Here is a 15,487-nt window from a genome sequence, read left to right as displayed (position 1 = left end):
TTTTGTTTACCCCTAAAAACACAACAGAACCAAAAATAATAATAACTTCAAATGCATATTTTATTAGCCAAAAATTTTATACAGCTGTCTAAACAAAAATGGTAATTTCCCATAAAAAGTTTCTACAAAATTTCAATTTAGATTTAAAACACTGACAGGCAAGGGTTCAGAGTCCAGGTTTTAAAAAAAAAACAAAAAAACTTCTTATAGCAGAAGATCACACCATGTACAAAAAGAGACCCCAGGGTGGTGAACTCCCAAGTACCCATCACCCAGCTTCAGCTAGCACCACCTCATGGCTCAACTAGCTTCCTCTGCACCCTGCCCACTCCCCCCAACCCACTCTGGATAATTGTCAGGGAAATCCAGGCTTCATACAGTTTCATTTACTCTAACTATTTCAATACATCAAAAGGCGTAGACTTTGAGTCAGACAAACCTGGCATCAAATCCAGGCTCTACCAACTCCTATCTGGGTGACCCTGGGCAAGCTCACTGAACTTCCTTGAGCCTGTCTTTTACCTGCAAAATGGAGACAGAAATCCCTACTTCCCAGGATGACAGTGTGGATGAAATGAGAGAAGGTATCTAAGGCAGTGAGCCTGGTGCTGGCACTCGTGAAGGAGCCAATACGGCACGGTGGCTACAGTTACTACTGCACCAGCACACGAAGGCCAAGCACTTTCTGACTCATTTCCAGCAAGGCTCACAAGAGGCAAAATAGATATCCAGTATTCCCAGATTTTTAAAAGAGATGCTAAATCCTCTGTGCTAAACTTGTAGAGAGACTAACAAAAAACTCATTTGGGACCCCTCAGACCAATATTCACCTCCAGGAATTTAAGAGCAAAGAGGTCCAGAAAATCTCTTTGGATGGGGTAGCTAGAGTGCCGTGGGGCTTCTACCACCACTCTTGGGAAAGGGGAGGAGATACTTTCCTGTAGCCTCAAACCAAGAGAAAGGGGGTTTTAAGAGGGGACCCTGGAGAGTGTAATCTACCTGCCCTGGAAATTGTGGGGTGCAAAGACTGGTGTCTGATCCAAACCTGATCAACGGCCCCTGGAGAAGCAGGGCGAAGCAGCCTGCGGCAGAGTGGAGGGCTGCTCGGGAGGTGAGCGGGACTTTCTGCCGCAGGGAAAGGGGCTCCCATCCGCTGCTGCCTTCCCAACCTGAGGTAGGCCCGAGCTGGGGCAGGGAGGATTTATTTTTTTAATCAAGTTCAAAAGGAACATTTTAAGCACTGAAATGAGACTCCTCGTACAACCTAAAGCAAAAGTTATAGAATATTTATCATATATCATAGGATATATGTGTGTGATGTGGTATTTATAGGATAGATATTCCAACCAGAAACAATACAAGGAAGAATTCACAGAATGAGCTCAAAGGGAGAACCAGGAGAAAAAATTAAGTATTTTCCCTTCTACTCATGATGTTGAGCCATTTCAATACAACAGTGACAATAGCAGCACAAGGGTATAGAAAGAGAGTGAAGGATGCCTTTAGAAAGATCAAAGACAGACAGTAGTAAAGACAGTGAGTTGTATAAACAATGTATAATCAAAACCTAAACTATGTCAATTCTTAACAGAATAAAATTTCTGAGACACTTAGAAAAGCTGCTTTTGATTCCTTTTTTCACTGATTTTCAGTGAGTAACAGCAGCTATGTCGTGCTTCCATGAAGAGCTATTCCCACTCTTTCCAAAAGAATGGAACAGAAAGAGGAAGTGAAGACTCCTGAAGAGACAGGGAGAGAGGGAGAAAATGGGGATGATCATGGGCCCCAAGATTACTGACTCAGGGAGAGCAACTCCACGGGCAAGGCCTTGTGTGAAGCACTAAAATAACACTTAAAGGGACAAAGCAGGTTTTCTGCCCTTGCAGAAGCACTGAGAGATGAATGTACAGTCTTCTGGGGATGGGAAAGGTATAGAGAAAGAATGCAAAATTGAAAACAGAAAAGGACCAAGTAGAGAATCCTTGTAAAGGTTCCTGTAAAGTCAGGCAGAGCAATTTCATGGCTCTTTATAAACTCAGCTCTTAGTTGTATCTTCTGCAGATTCTAAAACCAGCCTTCCTTCACTTTAAAATCAGTATTTCTTCTGAGGGAAAGAGTTATTTATCACCTTCAACTATGGAAGCACTATACTGACCTTTATAATAAAAGTGTGGTCGATTTTTTGAATTATAAGTAGGCATGAATTCATTCTTGGAAAACATTAAATGCCAAACCAGAGCTACCTGCACTCAAATTACGGGGTGTCCAAACAACTAAGATTCTTCGATGGCATTAATGGCATCCCAGTGTCACCCTGTGTGTGAACACAGGTTTCAGTCCTAATCCAGAGCTTGTCATCCCCCTAGCTTACAGAGACCATCCAGCTGTCTGTTTCAGGGCTAACAAGCCACAACCCAAATCAGCCACAGAACACACTGCGCATGGCTTATAGAGGGCTGGGATTCATTTTCAGCATGCTACCTCAAGTTTTCTGTTGCTATCACAACACAGCTGATAAGCCTATTTCTTGGCAGATTGATAATGATGGAAAGTTAAGTCTAAATTTCAATTCTGACCTACTGAAACTGTTTGAGTAACTGACTACAGTGTAAATCAAAGCAATCAAAAATTTATTTTTGGTTATGCAATCACAGAACTGATTACTTTAGAAATAAAAATCCAGAGAACTAGATTATTCCCCAGAATAAAAAGTAACAAGTAATGGGGGGTGTGGGGTGTGCGTGTGAGTGTGTCCACGCCCACACGGGGGTTTTGCCAGCTCTCCATCTGGAAGCCATGATATAACAAGATAGCTGCAAACTGCAACCTCACTGTTTAAATCTATGAATAATGTGCAGCTAATCTAGCATGACTTAAACAAGAAATTAACTGTGATGTGTCACTCAAGTTCAAAAATCAGTCATTTACAGTAGATTGATTTTTCAAGATAGTTTTTGCAATTCAAAAAATATCTGGGACAGAGGCAAGAAGAAATAATATGCCCCCCCCAAAAAAAGCAGTTTGTTTCCCACTGTTAAAGAAGACAGATTCCTCAAAGGTAGTAGCTCTGCTGTCCTGTAATCAACAATCCTTTAAAATAAAATGCACTCAGTCTAAACCAACTGGATGAATAAAAAAGCACCTTTCATTTAACTATGGCTCATTGTTACAATTATTGTCTACTTTGAAAGAATCTACTTCAAACATGACTTTTCCCCCAGAGCAAGAAGAGGTCAAGGCAAAACCTAGATAAACCTCTAGAAGGGACAAAACATTAGAGATATGATTCCTCCCAGTAAGCCAATCAAGCCACCTGGATGTAAAGGAAAGAGGAACTTCTTCCTTTCTTCCTCCTTCTTAACCTCAAGTCTGAAAACTAAGCCCTCAGAATCACTTTTATCTAAGGACAAAGGAATGATGAGACTCCCCAAGGAAGAATAAAAGAAGTGACCATAAAGTACAGAAAGTCACTTTTAAATAAATGTGCCAGAATTCATACACACAAATGGATGTTGCCCCCTTCAAAGTCACTACCTTGGAAACTACAGACTTAACCCAATGATGCTGTCAGGGGCACTTTGGAATTTGTTTTAGAGCTTAGAATTTTCCACATCTTTAAAACTAGCAAATATTTGTCTTTTCAGGTTGGGTTTAGCAATAGTTAAAAGTCATCAGAGTAGGTGTGCTTTCTTTGGAAAGCCTTTCCTGGTCTCCCAAGTCTAGATTCCGTGCCCCTCCTTTGATCACTGTCCTTCTCCCAGCAGAGAATTTTTCACTCAGTTTTGGAACTGCTTACTTTCTTACCATCTGTTACCCTGGCAAAACTGTAAACTTCATAGGAGCAGGGAATTTATCTTATTTATTATTATACCCACTATCGTAGAACAATGCCTACAAAATTATAGGTGCCCGAGAAGTGCCGAATGATACAATCTACCATGATGCAAAAGGTTTGGAACACCGTCTGTATTTACCCTCCCTACTCCTCTCCAGAAAGAGCACCACATCTCTGTGTGATTACACATCTGTATAGAGAGAGAGACTATGACTTTATATACCTGAGAGGAAAAGTGGTTGGATTGGATGATTTTCATCCCTAATATATGTATAGAAGGAAAAAAAAAAAAGGCAAAAATCATGACTACATCCTCACAGACTGAAAACATGTAAGGTTTCACTCTCAAATTTTCAAGCATAATAATATCTTACCTAGTTGCAATATCTTTATAGTATCTCTGCAGGTTTTCGTCACCAGCTTGAAATGGCGGTAAAGGGGATAGCACAAAACTCTTCTTCCGAAAGACACCAGGATCTCATGAACATTAGTCCAAGTCTGTGAAGTATCATTTAAACAAGTAATCGTTTCCATATTACACAAAGCAAAAGCACACAATGAAATGTAAGACTATCCTCAATTAAAATCTAAGTTTGGCTAATCACGAAGCCAAGTGGAAGACAAACAGAAAGCCGTGAAATGAGACTCTTTCACCTGACAATAAAATGTTTTATCTTAGTCTTTGTAATTTTTCATACTTTATCAACATATCACAAATACTCCTTATAAATCACATATGTAGCAAGAAAGTTTTAAAAAGTCTTTTAAGAATTACCAATATGAATCTAAAACACATGGCACTAACAAAATACAGCTGCACATAAAAGACATTTCTACATGATATATGTTTCATATTTTTGTCTTTTAGAACAATTCAAGATAATGGAGATGAAAAACATAGAGCTCTTTAGTGAAGTGTGTTCGTAGCACTCCGCCTACTCCACACCCCACCCCCGCCTTTTTTCTTTTTTGCTTTGGGCATGAGTACAACAGGGTATTTACTTCAGTGATTTGTTTTCACTTATCAAAGAGAAAACTATTCATTTCTGGAGAAAAGGCTTTATCTTGAATGGTATCAGACTGATACCATTAGCAATGCAAAACTTATTGAAAACACTTGACAAAGGCAATTGTCTACAAAATTGTTTTTAATTGGGTTTTGATTAAAGATGTATAAAAAATATAACCCACATATAAAACTAAAAATGTAAAATTAAAGCCAAAAGAGTAACATTATTTTCATGTGTATTCATCCTTAACAAATGAGTGATCTGATTATGAATACTGAGTATCTAACAAAGAACAGTCTATATCTAAAAAAGAATTACGAACTTCTAAAAAATTCTGGCAAAAAAACTAAATACTTATAAAAGTGTGACAGAGCTATTAACTTGTCTGGCAATTCTAAGTTATCTCAAAAATAAAGATTTTTTAAAAATCATAAATAGGTAAATTTCTTCATGCAGATCTTAATAACTAAACTATGAAATTATTTAGTCACCAACTACATTGTTTTCAATGAAGTTAATTAATTAGTAAGTAATTAGTGCAATTATTACAAGAGTCAGTTTCTCCATTATATGCTGATCATGGAATATGTAGAAACCAAGTGAAGTCCAGAGAAAAGAACTTCTTTATTGTAAATATGTATAAGAATTCCTGGCAATCTTGCTACAGATTCTAATTCAAAGGGTCTGGATTGGGACTCTGTCTTTCTAACAAGCTCCCGGCAGAGGCTATTGGTTGAACTGTTGGTTCATGGACATTCTTGGACTAGTAAGATTCTCTAATAAAGTTAAGTGTTTCAGTTCCGGTTTACATCTTATCTATTACTTGAACAAAATGATACCATGAAACAACTTTGATTTTCCAACTTAAAATGTACACTATATGGATTTAGGCTGGGAAAAAAAAAAGAAACCAGAAACAAAACTACTTGCCTGAATAGATATGTAACCATTAATTGTTTCAATAAACACTTTTTTAAAGCTTCTGTTTTTAATTACTGTTTTGATATACAACAGTGTGTTCAAATCTAGTAAATTTAAAGCTACCATCTTTTGATATTTTTGGTGATACCTACACAACTATTTTCTCCAAAATAGATACAAAGACAATTATTACCATACTAGAAGAGTTATCAGATCTAAACATACTAATTGTAGCACCTAGGATAAGTTATTTAAGCTATATGATCTAAGTTTCTCTATCTGTAAAATACCAATAACACTTAATCTCACAGATTATTGAAAGGTGATGTCATAAATATAAAAGGCTTAGCAGAGCCCCTGGTGGTAAGAGGCAAATAGTATTACCACCTAGGTCTGTTTCCCATCTTTGAGCTCTGCGCCCCAACATATGCCAACTTACATATATGCCTCAAATTCTACCCCACATCCTCCCCCAACAGACCCTGTCCCCACTCCTTCCCTAAAGTGTGTTCTCCCTCTCCCAATTTCCATAATAACCCTACCCGGCTCATTCGTGTAGTATGATTAGGATAAGAGTAACAAAATGGAATCAATATTTCAAAAAAAGATGGGGGAAAAGAAAACTTGTACAATAAAGCTACCACTTTTTAAAAGTCAAGGAATTGCTGGAATTACCCAAAATTAATTAATTACAACAAAAAATAACTATCTGAACACACAAAATCTAAACAATTGCAACTAAAAATCGTACCTCAAACCAGCACAGTGTTGGACTCAGTTTTCTGATATTCCATGCAGATTCGACCTGTATTTGTTTTGGAGTGAAAATACATTAGGGGTGAAGTCATTCAAAAATAAAATAAAGCAAATATATCCATTTATTCAACTAGTATCTGATTAGTACTGAGATATGAAAGAACCAAGAAATGTCTGTGACTGTGGAAAAATAATGGCTTTACTGATGTAGAGGTGATCAAAAGCCAAGTTTCTGTCTACTCTGCTTGGAATTTTATAAAGTAAAGCTTTTGCATGGATAAGAATACCAGAACACAAGAGCACATAAGCAAGGGCTTTGAAACTAAAGCAAAGCAATGCGTGCTCAACTTCTGTCCTTCTCAACTAAGTTACTTGTCTCCCAAATATTCTATAAATAATCTACCGAAGGACTCAGAGATAATGTTGAAGACTTCTCTGTGGCACTTACAAAGCTGCTCAAGAATCTGACCTCTCAGAGAGCGTTTGTGAGAATAAGTACATTCTAGAAAAGATCTTGAACTTGCAGGACTTCGTCACTGCAAACACATGAATACAAGAATCAAAAGTGCTTTGTCTTATTGAGCATAACTAAACACTCTGACTCATCTTCTCAAGCAATATGAGGCACTTTGTTGGTCAAAGAAAACATTTTCTCCAATTATAATATCCTAAAAAGATAAGTGGAAACAAAACCCATTTTCAACCTTAGTCTGCTCTTGATGCGCTCATTAATATTCATTCTGGAGTCAAATGCAAATCTCAAGAGTCACCTTTGAAATTTTCAGAATCATAAAAGCAAAAAATGTGGCACATATCAAATCCTAATCCTAACGCTATGCTAATACTATAATGTTGAGTGAGAAAAGCAGGTTAAATAACAGTAAATACATTATGATCCAAAGTAAATAAACATGCGTACATGTACATAAGAAGCCTGGAGGAGAAACAGCACCTTGTAACAGTGGCTGTTTCTGATAGCTGACATGACGGGAAATTTTGATCGTTTTTTTCCTGTATGTATTTTCCTTCACAGTGATATGAATTATTTGTGTAATTTAAAAAGAGGGAGGGGGAGGGGCACGACAGAGGTATGAGATTAAGAGGTACAAACTACTATGCATAAAATAAATAAGCTACAAGGATAACAGTGTGCAGCACAGGGAAATAGAGCCAATACTTTATACTAACTTTAAATGGCGTATAATGTATAAAAATATTGAATCACTATGTTGTACACCTGAAACTAACATTGTAAATCAACTTAACTTCAAAAAAAAAATTTTAACAAATAAATGAAAAAGAGGGAAGCATATGCACAGATCAAAAATAACTCCTTGAGCAACAACTATCAGAAACAGATGCAGGAACACGTTAACTGGAAAAAAAATTTTCTTTTTGGTTTTCCAGTCTTTTTTTATGTATACAATTAGTGATATAGGTGAGAAAGAAGTTTAGCTCTTCATTCACAAAATCAAGTGTGGTTTAAGAAGAACCACAATACAATCTGTATTTTTAAAAAAAGATTGTTTAAGAAACAACATCAGTTTTCTTCACAAAAAGATTTACTTTTACTATAGGATTTCATTGAAGAGCAAAAGGATACAATTCAGGTTTTTTAACTCTGGTTTGCAAACAATTTTTCAGAAGTACACATACGATTTAAAATTGAGGGACACCTGCAGATAACTGCTCAGATTCCTTTATTTATAAAATACTAAACATTACATCTGTTAATGAATAGCTCATAGAAAGACTATAAACGCTGAGTGAGAAAAGCAGGTTAAATAATAGTATATACATTATGACCCAATGAAAACACACATGTGTACATGTGCACAATGAAAGAAGCCCAGAAGATAAACAGCACCTTGTAACAGTGGCTATTTTTCATGGCTGAGATGACAGGAAATGAGTATGTTAAAGTTTACCCCTTGCCAATATTAAGTGTCATGTGACAACAGCCCTCTCATTTGGTCAACTCATCTCCTAAAAGAGATGAGAGCTCAGGGTATCCTTCTCTTCCCTCAGCTTCACTTCCCCACTCTGCTATTTGGTAGAGACTAACGCCACGAAAGATTGAAAAAAGACCAAATAAAAGCACTATGCTTTCACACTGGCACCCACCACCAACACACCTGTGCACCTCTGCCCGGAGCATCCCTAAATAACTAACCATGACTGGTCTTACCTGTGACCTTAACACGGTTTACTCGTAGTGGGGAGGATACAGCTTAGTGGTAGAGTATGTGCTTAGCATGCACAAGGTCCTGGGTTCAATCCCAGTACCTCTACTAAAAAAAATAACGACAATAATAATTTAAAAATACATAAATAAATCTAATTACCTCCCCCACCCAAAAAAAAAATACAGTTTACTCATACAACAGTCTATGCTAACACACAGACACTCGTGCACTTACGTTCTTCTCTCCTTCAGTGACACGAGTTTCGTAGCAATAGGCCAGAAGGATATCAATCAAACTGTAGTACACTTGACGATGGGCTCTCTTGTCCAGCAGGTAAGATTTATTGACAAATTTTCGTAACTGATACTTCTCTTCTTCAGAAAAAGACACTAGAAGAAAAAGCATTTAAAAATTAGATGCTCCATTCCGTTTTCAAAAACCCCCACTGTAGAAGATTAGTCAAAATTAGAACTTTGATTATAGAAACTGAAATAAATTATTTAGCTCTGGACATAGGAACAACTTTTTAACTAGACATCGCAGCTTTATTATTCGCTCAAATCCTAGGAGGGCTAAATAAAGAAAAAAAGTCTAAATAATATCTATTCCTTATTTCCAGAACCCCTGACCCCTGCTCTTTTTTTTTTTTTTTTTTGCTACACTGTTCTGTATTCAAGGCAGCTAAATGACAGTTACTGACTTTAAGATAATTACATTTTGACAATAGAAAACCTAATAGCTAAATGAAGCACTCTGTAAATATTCTTCATGCACTTTGAAAGTTCTATACAAAGAAACAGAAATATTTCCATACATTAGTCAATTTTAAGGGCACAGGGTTTTTTAAAATATTACTTACACACAGACACAAAGTTTTACATAAATACACAAATGTGACCGTACCACACACAATGGACTTGCAGGAAGAGGATGTTTCCTCTTCTCCTTTTGCTTGGCACCCTCTTTCCATCTTCATCAATAGCCTCTCCCATGTGAAAAACCCTGTACACATCACTTCATATTTTTCTTTACAAACATACAGATACAGAAAAATATATATATAAGGGAGTGGATACTTTTTGTCCTCCCAGAGAACTAGATTAATTTTTTTCCATCTAGCCTATCTCATTCAACCATATCTCTAGCAAATTCCTCCACGTCCCTTGGTACTTAGCTAATTTCTATGGAGGAGTGGAATATTCCATGGTGTAGCATGCTCTATCCAACCACTCCCCCTACTGATGGACATTTCATTTTGCTTCCAGTTTTCTGACACAGCTAATGATGCTACAATAAATGTCGGCATCGTATGTCACTGAATACTGAAGGCTTTATTTCCATAAAATAGATTCCCAAGAGTAGGTTTACTAGGTCAAAGAGTTTATCTAGTTTTAAAAGATACTTCAAGGGCTGCAAGTCTCCTTTCTAATAGTCATGGACAGAAGTTCCCTTTCTTACACATATTTCTTGCCTGCTCCCAGCAATAAATGCTTTTTAAAAAAATCATTTCCAGCTTAATGGATATGAAGTGACTGTGAAAAGAAAAATTCTAAAATGACCCCCACAGTGAGTCACATCATTTGAGTGTGGGGAGGATCTGTGACTTGCTTCTATTCAAAAGTATATGGGAATGGTGATAGGACAGTCACTGTTTGGATTATGATGATTATATTCCATTATTAGCAGACTGGAGCCAGAGACTTGCCTGCTAACTTTGAACTAATAAGACGCCATGTTATGAGGAGCTACGAGACAGGAAACTGTGGGGGCCCCTAAGATCTGAAAGTGACCCCCGACTGAAAGCCAGCAAGAACATGGGGACCTCAGTTCTGCAGCCACAGGAACGGAATTCTGCCAACTAGCATGTGACCGTGGATAAGGATCCCGAGTTCCAGAAAGGAACGTAGCTGCCAATACTTATTAGAAAAGAAAAAGAATGGAAAAAGAGAAAAGAATGGAAAAAGAAACAGATGGCCGTATTTGTCTACAGCCTTGCAAAACCCTGAGCAGAGGACCCAGCTAAGCCATGCCTGACTCCTGACCCAAAGAAACTGAGTCAGATTAGAACTCTGACTTGTAGTAACTTGTCATGCAGCAAAAGGAAATTAATACAGTGACATATCATTGTTACTTCAGTTAGTGTTTCTCTAACTGCTAAACTGTGAACATTATCTCATAGGTTTGTTGGCAATTTGTATTTGCTCTCTTGTAAACTACCCATGTGACTGTTTTGCCCAGTTTTTCTCTGGATGGCTTGCCTTGTCAAATATTTAAAGAACTCATCCATTACAGATACGAACCCTAGTCATCTCTCCAAATCTACTGCATCTCTACTGACTTTGTTTAGGGGATCTTTTCCCACTGAATTATTTATTTTTGTGTGCAGCCCAGTATGTGTATCTTTTTTTTTTAACAGACTGTGAATTTATAGACTTCGATAAGGTTTCCCCAACCCCTGAATTGTACATGAAGTCTCTCAGTTTTTCTTTAAGATTTACTGTTTCCTTTTTTAAATTTAAGTCTTTAATCCATCTGGAAGTTATTTTTTCATGTTTTAAGATTTCAGTTAATTCCAGATGAATAGTTAATTGTGCCAGCACAGTTTGTTCAGTAATTCATCTTTTCCCACTGTATTGAACCACCAACTTTATCAAATAGATCTGCTGCTTTTCTTGCTAAAAATTACTTCCAAGTATTTTCAGTTTTTGTCACTTGCAAATACAATATTTTTCCCCATTCCCAACAAGTTACTGACTGAAGAGAGAGAAGCTATTTCTTTTTGTGTATCAGTCACCTTAACAAATGCTGGCTACCCAGACCAAAAAAACCTAAAATACTTAATAAATGCTAGTGATTAAAAAAGCCTTATTTTGTACTGGGAAGGCAAGCAAGTAAAAGACTATAGTTCTGTCCAAGATTCCCTTGAGGTCTACAATTTAGGCAAGCTACCATAAAGTATGCATCTTCTCACATTAACAAAACATGCGCATTATCAGTTCCTCACTACTAGACATACAATGTAAAATGTCTTGATGACTGGATACAGAAGCCGTGGTATATTTATACGATGGAATACTACTCAGCCATAAAAAATAATAAAATAATGCCATTTGCAGCACCAAGAATGGACCTGGAGATCGTCATTCTAAGTGAAGTAATCAAGAAAGAGAAAGAAAAATGCCACATAATACCGCTTATATGTGGAATTTAAAATTAAAAGACAAATGAACTTATTTACAAAACAGAAACAAACTCACAGACATAGAAAACAAACTTATGGTTACCAGAGGGGGAAGAGGGTGGGAAGGGATAAATTGGGAGTTCAAGATTTGTATATACTAACTAATATGCATAAAATAGATAAACAACAAGTTCACACTGTATAGGACAGGAATATTGAACTATATTCAATATCTTGTAGTAACTTATAGTGAAAAAGAATAGGAAAATGAATATATGTATGTTTATATATGACTGAAGCATTATGCCAGAAATTGACACATTGTAAAATGACTATACTTCAATATAAAATATATATATACAAAAAAAATAAAAATCTTGTCTTAGAGCAAGATTTACTGAGAGAGTAACAGCTCTTTCATAGAAGTGCTGAGTTCCCAGCCAGTATAAATAAAATACAGCCTATTACCTTCTTAAAGCAATTTTTAAAGAAACTTAGGCATCTAGATACATTGTTACTTCTAAAGAAGAGAGGTACCAATCTCTTACCTTGCAAAGTAATTCTTAATTTTCCTATCAATCACTTTCAAATTCACTTTACAAGTTTGTGAGCCCAGTAAAGAGCACTCAGTTTCCAGTTCCAATGATTCATATCAAAGTAACACCAAAATAACTCGGAAGCCTTTTCCTCCAGGTTTTAGAATTGTCCATTCCATCTAGGTAAGGACAGGCGGAACTGCTGTAATAAACAGACCCAAAATACAGTAGCTTCAGTGACACAGAAGTTTCTCCCTCACTCTACCACCCTGAGCGAACTGTCCAGGACTGGTGGGCATCAGTGTCTCCACCATATGACTTCCATCTATGGGCCCAAGATGCTGCTCCAGGTTTTTAACATTTTCTAACCAATGGGAAAGCAGAAGAAGAGGAGGATGACAAACACCTCCTTTCTAAAGATGTGATCCAGAAAGAGCGCACAGCACTCCCACTGACCCCCCATCATCCAGGACTCGGCCTCTTGACCACACCCGGTGGCAAGGAAGGAAAGGCAGGCAATGGGGTCGCTGGCTGAGCAGGCATGGGCCCCACTCTAACTCAGGAAGCCTCCTCTTAAGGCAGCAGGATTAATAAAAGACACCTGGCTGTCTCCAACGCCCTCTCAGAGACCAAAAATTATTAAACTGCCTTTCTAATATTCCTAAACCACTCTCTTAATGGCTAGTCAAGTCCCAGTCCCTTTCTGTCTCAGTTCCACAAAAGACTGCCCCTCTGCTCTTCACAACTGGGCAAAAGCCAAGAGGAAGAGTCTGATCACTCCCACACAAGGGCCTCTGTTCACAGATCGCTTTCCAAACTCACTTCCGAGCTCTCCTAGGAGCCTGAAGTACAACGTGGCTTCTTTTTGTTTTAAGGCTTCCTTCCAGCAGGTTTTTGCATCCTGTCCTCTAGGGGGGAAAAAATCTTACACACAATTACTTGAAATTACTAGAAGCAATATCCCTTCATTCACTAAAATACACTTAGTATAAAAAAAAACCCCACATTTTTATATAAAACATAATTACTATTTCAACCATGTTAAAAATCCTATGTTTAAAATTTTTTTCAAATGTATTTGTACAAACATTGCTTACATAAACAACAAATAACTGTGAGACCACATTTATTTAATCTGTTGGTCAGCAACATAAAGAAATGCGTGTATCTTTAAACTCAATGCAGGCAAGTGTCAGGTGAAGCATTCTTTAAAGACTGACATTTAAAAATGAAATTCATATGACCAATAAACTGGGTTTTGATTGTCCCACTAAAGGGCTTATAGGAAGATTTCTTAATTTAAATAGAAACTCTCAATTCACTTAAAGAAGTCTGATCTAAGGAAACGGTAAGAAGGAACATTTATTTCTTCATTGCATGAAGAAAGCGTACCTGACAAAATATTTTAAGACCCCTAGTACTAGCAAGGTTTGAGGCAGTATTCCCTTAGGTACAGTTTTTGAGCCGTTCATTAATTTAGCTAATAGGAAAGCGCCAGGTGTTCACGATGACAGTCTCTCACCAGAGAAAAGCCTTTGTATCCTAGTTGGCTAATAAAGACTTCTGCTTCCATGTAATTCTGAATCACAAAGTAAGTGTGCCCAGAGCCGTTTAACAACACATCAGCTCATCCATATGTTTATTCCTGACTCTTAAGTCATCACACATGTATATGCTCAATGATTTCTAAAGGCTGATCTGGGAACTATAGGTTCTGATGTTACGTTACCTGCAAGTAAGTGCTGCCACCTGTGACACACAGGTCACTTTCCAAGACTGTCTACGCAGGGAAAGCTGACTTGAACGTACTCTTCTGAATTCTTGAATGCTGGGTGCCCCTAGCCTTCCCTTAAGATGCCACCACCTTTTTCTCAGTGTTCTTGAGTTCCATTTTGGCCTAAGTGGCTCATTAACAATACATAGAAGTATTTAAATTCTGAAATTCGAGCAAAGAAACCAGAGATAATAAATAACAATAACAGACCAGGAGAGCAACCACTAGAGAAACCAAAAAGCCTGAGCTCCCCAAGGCCTTTTCTATTAGAGCTGTAAATCATATTATCCGAAGGGGAACTTGGGGAGGTCTGCACACAATTGGGTCTAACCAAGCAGCAGCACTGGAAATAACCACGGATGCGGTGCCAGCAGTACTTGGATGAGTGCCACCACGAGGAACATTTGTCAAGCATTTGTATGACTTTGCTCTACAACAAAGCAGCTTTGCTATATAGTTCACAACATTCTGGTTAATTATACTTCTATAAATAATCTACAGTCAAACAAAAGCCAGCTGAAAGCTCAGTTCGTTTGGGGAAGAAACTGGTGCCCTGACATTGAAGCAAATGGCCCAAGACCACCCCCAACATTAAAAACTCCTTGATACCTTTGAGGACTGCCAAGAGGCTCCCATCACAATGGAAAGTGACCTTGTCACTTCATTTAGAACATGGTCTAGTTTTGTAACTTTTAAATCTCCCCTTCTGTCTAACCCCTGCTCCCAAACATCCCTGTCTTCTGTGGGTCAACAATTAAATCATCCCTGATCTGGCTCCTCAAGAAAGAATGTAAGCCTATTACAGGGTACACTTTCTGAAAGCAAATCAAGGGAATCAGGAAAAAATGTGCTGCATTCAAACCCCTGGCTTAAACGAGTAGCCCCACCTTACTGCAGCCTTCAGAACTGACACTGACAGCTCTGCAAACACTGGTGCCAAACAGGATGTCCCTGCTAGGAAGTTCACTGACTATAAACGTTATGTGGTGTCATAACAAGCCATCATGTGCCAAGATTCCTGGGCCGAGATTAACCACGGAGAGACAACATGGGGAACGTGTAAGTCCATCCTCGTGAAACCAGAGCTCAGTGGGAGCAGAGCATTTAACACTTCCATTTACAAGCCTTTGGGGAGGAGGATCGGATCATTACAAAATTGAAGACATCAAATAAAGTCTCTGTGCTGTAACTCAGGGCCACACTGAAAAGAACAAGAATCATAACTAAGGCAAAGGCAGGGGGCAAAGTTCACCACCTAAGGCTTATCTGGAAAGCAAAACAATCCAGA

General features: G+C 37.8%; 1 protein-coding gene across 1 annotated transcript in view; it reads right to left on the bottom strand.

Moving 5' to 3' along the window:
* Window positions 1–15,487, bottom strand: part of SHQ1 (SHQ1, H/ACA ribonucleoprotein assembly factor) — an 89,207-nt gene that overhangs the window by 49,766 nt on the left and 23,954 nt on the right. The window contains exons 7-9 of the mRNA XM_010987399.3: window positions 8,943–9,097; window positions 6,518–6,571; window positions 4,210–4,333 (exon numbers count right to left, since the gene is read on the bottom strand). Coding sequence (XP_010985701.3) covers window positions 4,210–4,333; window positions 6,518–6,571; window positions 8,943–9,097 — 333 coding nt within the window. The remainder of the gene's footprint in view (window positions 1–4,209; window positions 4,334–6,517; window positions 6,572–8,942; window positions 9,098–15,487) is intronic.

The sequence above is a fragment of the Camelus dromedarius genome, chromosome 17 (genome assembly GCF_036321535.1).
Source record: "Camelus dromedarius isolate mCamDro1 chromosome 17, mCamDro1.pat, whole genome shotgun sequence".
In the NCBI taxonomy this organism is placed as follows: Eukaryota; Metazoa; Chordata; class Mammalia; order Artiodactyla; family Camelidae; genus Camelus; species Camelus dromedarius.
The sequence above is the reverse complement of the archived record's forward strand: the minus strand, read 5'-3'. Positions and strand labels throughout refer to the sequence as shown.